The following is a 3,750-nucleotide window of genomic DNA, read 5'->3' as shown; positions in this document are numbered from 1 at the left end:
ATTAGCATTTAACCTTCTATATCAACATGTGTTGGAATAAACTAACAACAATTATTAAGAATAAAACTATTTTTAATAAAAACTAAAACTAAAAATGAATATTTTATATGAATGAAAAACTTATAAGTTATTCTTTTGCATAAACTCCAAAAAGAGCAAGCTATTGAAAAGACCCAAAATTTCTTTTTCAGTCGCTAGTCATTCTTATAATTGTTCATTGGTGTCATCATTTCTTTGTGAGACCTAGCTTAAACATAATTTATGTTATCCATTCTTATTATTTTGGCACTTTTTTGACACGACAAGGTTGGTATTATATATTGAATAAGTCTCACACGGCAACAAATTGAAGAAAGTAATAATATATCAATCCATCTAATTTCCTTATATATGTTCTCAAATACCATAGCCTCTCACATTACATAGTGTATTAATGTTCCCCAACCAATAAATGAATGACATTGCCCACAATAAAATGAATCCAATATTAGTATACCAAATTACCAATTGATCTAACCTAGGGAAAATAATAATAATAGTAACAAAAAAAAAAACCTCAACAAACTTCTCTCAACTACTTTACCTATATTGGTATATGAATACACATGGAGTAATTAATAATAATCTAGAGTGGGATTTGGAGGGAAATAAATAATTAAGTGTGGTAGGATAGGCCGATAGGGTGAGACTTTCGCCTTTCTCTCCAAATGAGTCATGTCCTCGTCATCACGGCCTAACGAATGTGGGCCCTAGCCAGCTCACATGGCCCATGCTGGTCTTACCATTCATTTTGGGCCAAAGAACATGGAAGCATGTGTGTATCTTACAAGGTGATGGGCCTCGGTACTAGTAGTTAGATGAGCTGGGAGAAGCGCCAAACTGCCATGGTGACACCAACAACGGCGGCGATTGCTCGAGATTGGAACACATGGGTGCACGTGGCCCATGAGATCTCGCTCTGACCGAAGCCTTGGTACACCATTGTGCCATTGTCCAGTAAAGATGATGCAGAAGAACCACCTTCATTTGACGCTTTCTGACTGCAAATCAGAAAACAAAACAAACAATTTATCACTTCTTCAAATGGAAGCAGTAACGTGTAACTGTCATGAGCTCCATAATTATTACTACTATTATCAACTGGGCACTTACTTTAATGCCGGTAGTACCAGTATGGTGTGCTATAATTTTCAATGGATAGATGACAACTTTGACTCATATAATCAATCAAATTATGTGCATGTTAACACCTTATTATGTGATCATAATACACTAAAATAATATTTATATACAGCTAAGTGTGCACTTGAAAAATATACTATCGGCAGATACAACTCATTTATGTGAAGTTGCGTGATTTTACAAAAAAGCCCCACTCGTATGTCAGTTATTACTCGACCAACCAAGTGAAAACGAAGACGTTAGAAAACAACAGAACGGTAACTGTACTTGCAAATTGCAAGTGTCCAAACTCCAAACCCAACGTTCATCTTCACAAATTGCAAGTTGCATGTAAACATAAAAAGGACTAAACTACCCTTTAAAACCATTAAGCTTTAAGGAGTTTTGCTGATTACTAACCTTGTACTAGGGGCAGGGCAAAAGGTAATTGTGTAATCGGCATTGGCGCAAGTAAACGTGCTGGTCTTGTCATCGTACGCGTAGCTATAGGCGCGTGGGCAGGCGCTCTTGAATATTTGCGAGTAACTCGATGGCTTGCAAGTATCCGGCGTCCCATACGCGCCGCTGCAGCAATATTGAGGCGAACCGAACGCTTCACACGCGCTTTTACACGCGACTCCTTGTTTTCCATCCTCACTCATAACCCTCAGCTCCGAAGGACACGCGCCGTTCAAATCTCCGACGCATCCCGTGGCGGTGCAGTTTCCGGCGCCGGATCCGCCGCTGGGTGCCACCAGCATAGGGACGTTGTAGCCGTCGACGAGGCTGACGTCGAAAAAATCGAGGCCGCCAGAGCCGTCAAGTGTGAACTCGGCCAGCGTGGCCGGTGGCGTGGCGCCGTTGCCGGAGCACTCAAGCTTTCCTGAGCCGCAGTCGCCAGTGACGCAGGAGAATTTTCCTGTGGAGTCTTGGGAGCAGAGGGTTCGGCCCCAGAAGCGGCCGCCCCAGCCAGCTGCGGCGGTGACTGGAGTGGACTGGCCGGGTTGGAGGACGAAGCCGGTGGTGGAGAGAGGGGAGACTCCGGCGTTAGATAGAATTCCCGGCCATACTGTGTAGTCACATTTGTTAACCAATGTGAATGTGGTTGCCATTACCCCTGCATAATCAATATTCGATTATTCAAAAGTGATTATTTGATCCTAATGAAATTGCCTACCAACTTTAGTTGTAATGTCAAATTATTTTACGGATTCAATGGTCATTCATGTACTTCATTATTATTATTAACATGTTAGTCTTAAAGTCGTAAAATAAATATATGAAATGATTAATAAAGGATGGATGGGAGCATGGAGGTGAGATGTGCATGGTTGGTGTGATTTAATTACCTGATAATGAGAGATGAAGTGTTAATAACAAGGAAATGAATACTGAGACTTGACGATGATCCATAATACAAGGAAGCTAGGGTCAGGTGGGTGGGGGTTTCGGGAGAAGAAGGTGATGAAGCAAGTTGTTGCTGCTTCTTCAAGTTGATGAGATGAGAGAAGAATGGTATGATATCCAAACATTACTTATTTATAGATGTTAGAGTTAGTTTATTCAAAAGGGATTACAATGTAATTCATTAGTATCTTACTTTATTTTTACCTTTTCCCTTTGTGGGTCCCTCCACCAGCTGACCAAAGTAACGTTCTTTCTTTCCTTCACTTCTTTTTATTTCTCATCATTAAACGGAAAACATTCTTCTATCTCACTCCATAATTAAGAACTAGCTACATACTAGTTAACTAGTAATTACTCTGCTTAATTTAGATAAAACTTTTTTTTTCACTATGTACTTGTCTTCGTATTAGCAATAACAAAGAGTTTTTACTTTTTATATTACTCTATTCTTTTTCGTTCTTGCCTATTTTATTATATAACTTATGTAGAGTTCTCATAGAATTAAAGGTAAAAATAAAACAGATTCGATTAAATTTTACTCTTAATAAAACTGACCAGTCATATAATTAATTGGTCTGAACTTGATCTGTTATTTGGTCTGACCTGACATAAAATATCTGTTAAAAAATTTGATAATTTTTTTTATAAAAATAAAAATATTATTTAAAAAAATTATTTTTTTAATAAAAATATCTATATATAATATGTTATATATTTAATATTTAGAAAAAATTTTAAACTTTTAACATATTTAAAATATATAAAAATATTTATAATAAAATATAATAAATTTAAAATATTTTATAATTTTATTAATAATAAATAATTATTTGTATATTTAATTATATTTTAACATATCCAAACAAATTTGACATACCAATAAAACTAATTAGTGAATTTGTGCCTGACCTATTAAATTTGTGACATAAAGGAAAAGAAGAAAAAAAAAAGAAAGGGGGAACGGAGTGGCACTTTTGGAGGCTTGTTGTATTGATATGCTCAGAAAAAATGTCTTCCTTTTATTCAATACCATTTGACTTTTTCTTTTTTATTGTTGCAATGATATAAATAAGACAAACCAGATATAATATACTTTTATTATAGTTAGCTTCAAAGTAATAATCATAGTTTAACATATACACAAAATGGGCTATACTTTTTTCCCTTTCTCAATTAAAAGCA

At 36.0% G+C, this 3,750-nt stretch overlaps 1 protein-coding gene across 1 annotated transcript; it reads right to left on the bottom strand.

Annotated features, from left to right (window-relative positions):
* Window positions 1-346: 346 nt before the first annotated feature.
* On the bottom strand, window positions 347-2,702 carry LOC130935289 (pathogenesis-related thaumatin-like protein 3.5). The gene is made up of 3 exons (XM_057864980.1): window positions 2,511-2,702; window positions 1,582-2,278; window positions 347-1,040 (listed from the first exon to the last, which is right to left on the bottom strand). The coding sequence occupies exons 1-3, from the start codon at window positions 2,572-2,574 to the stop codon at window positions 854-856; spliced, it is 948 nt and encodes a 315-aa protein (XP_057720963.1). The 5' UTR covers window positions 2,575-2,702; the 3' UTR covers window positions 347-853.
* Between the last annotated feature and the right edge of the window lie 1,048 nt (window positions 2,703-3,750).

The sequence above is a fragment of the Arachis stenosperma genome, chromosome 6 (assembly GCF_014773155.1).
Source record: "Arachis stenosperma cultivar V10309 chromosome 6, arast.V10309.gnm1.PFL2, whole genome shotgun sequence".
In the NCBI taxonomy this organism is placed as follows: domain Eukaryota; kingdom Viridiplantae; phylum Streptophyta; class Magnoliopsida; order Fabales; family Fabaceae; genus Arachis; species Arachis stenosperma.
Note: the sequence above shows the minus strand (reverse complement) of the source record. Positions and strands in the feature narration are given on the sequence as shown.

Coding starts and splice junctions, on each gene's coding strand:
- LOC130935289 (XM_057864980.1), bottom strand. CDS start 2,574: ATGGATCATCGTCAAGTCTCAGTATTCATTTCCTTGTTATTAACACTT. Junction 2,279..2,510: donor ACTTCATCTCTCATTATCAG/GTAATTAAATCA, acceptor TTGATTATGCAG/GGGTAATGGCAACCACATTC. Junction 1,041..1,581: donor TGCCCTGCCCCTAGTACAAG/GTTAGTAATCAG, acceptor TCTGATTTGCAG/TCAGAAAGCGTCAAATGAAG.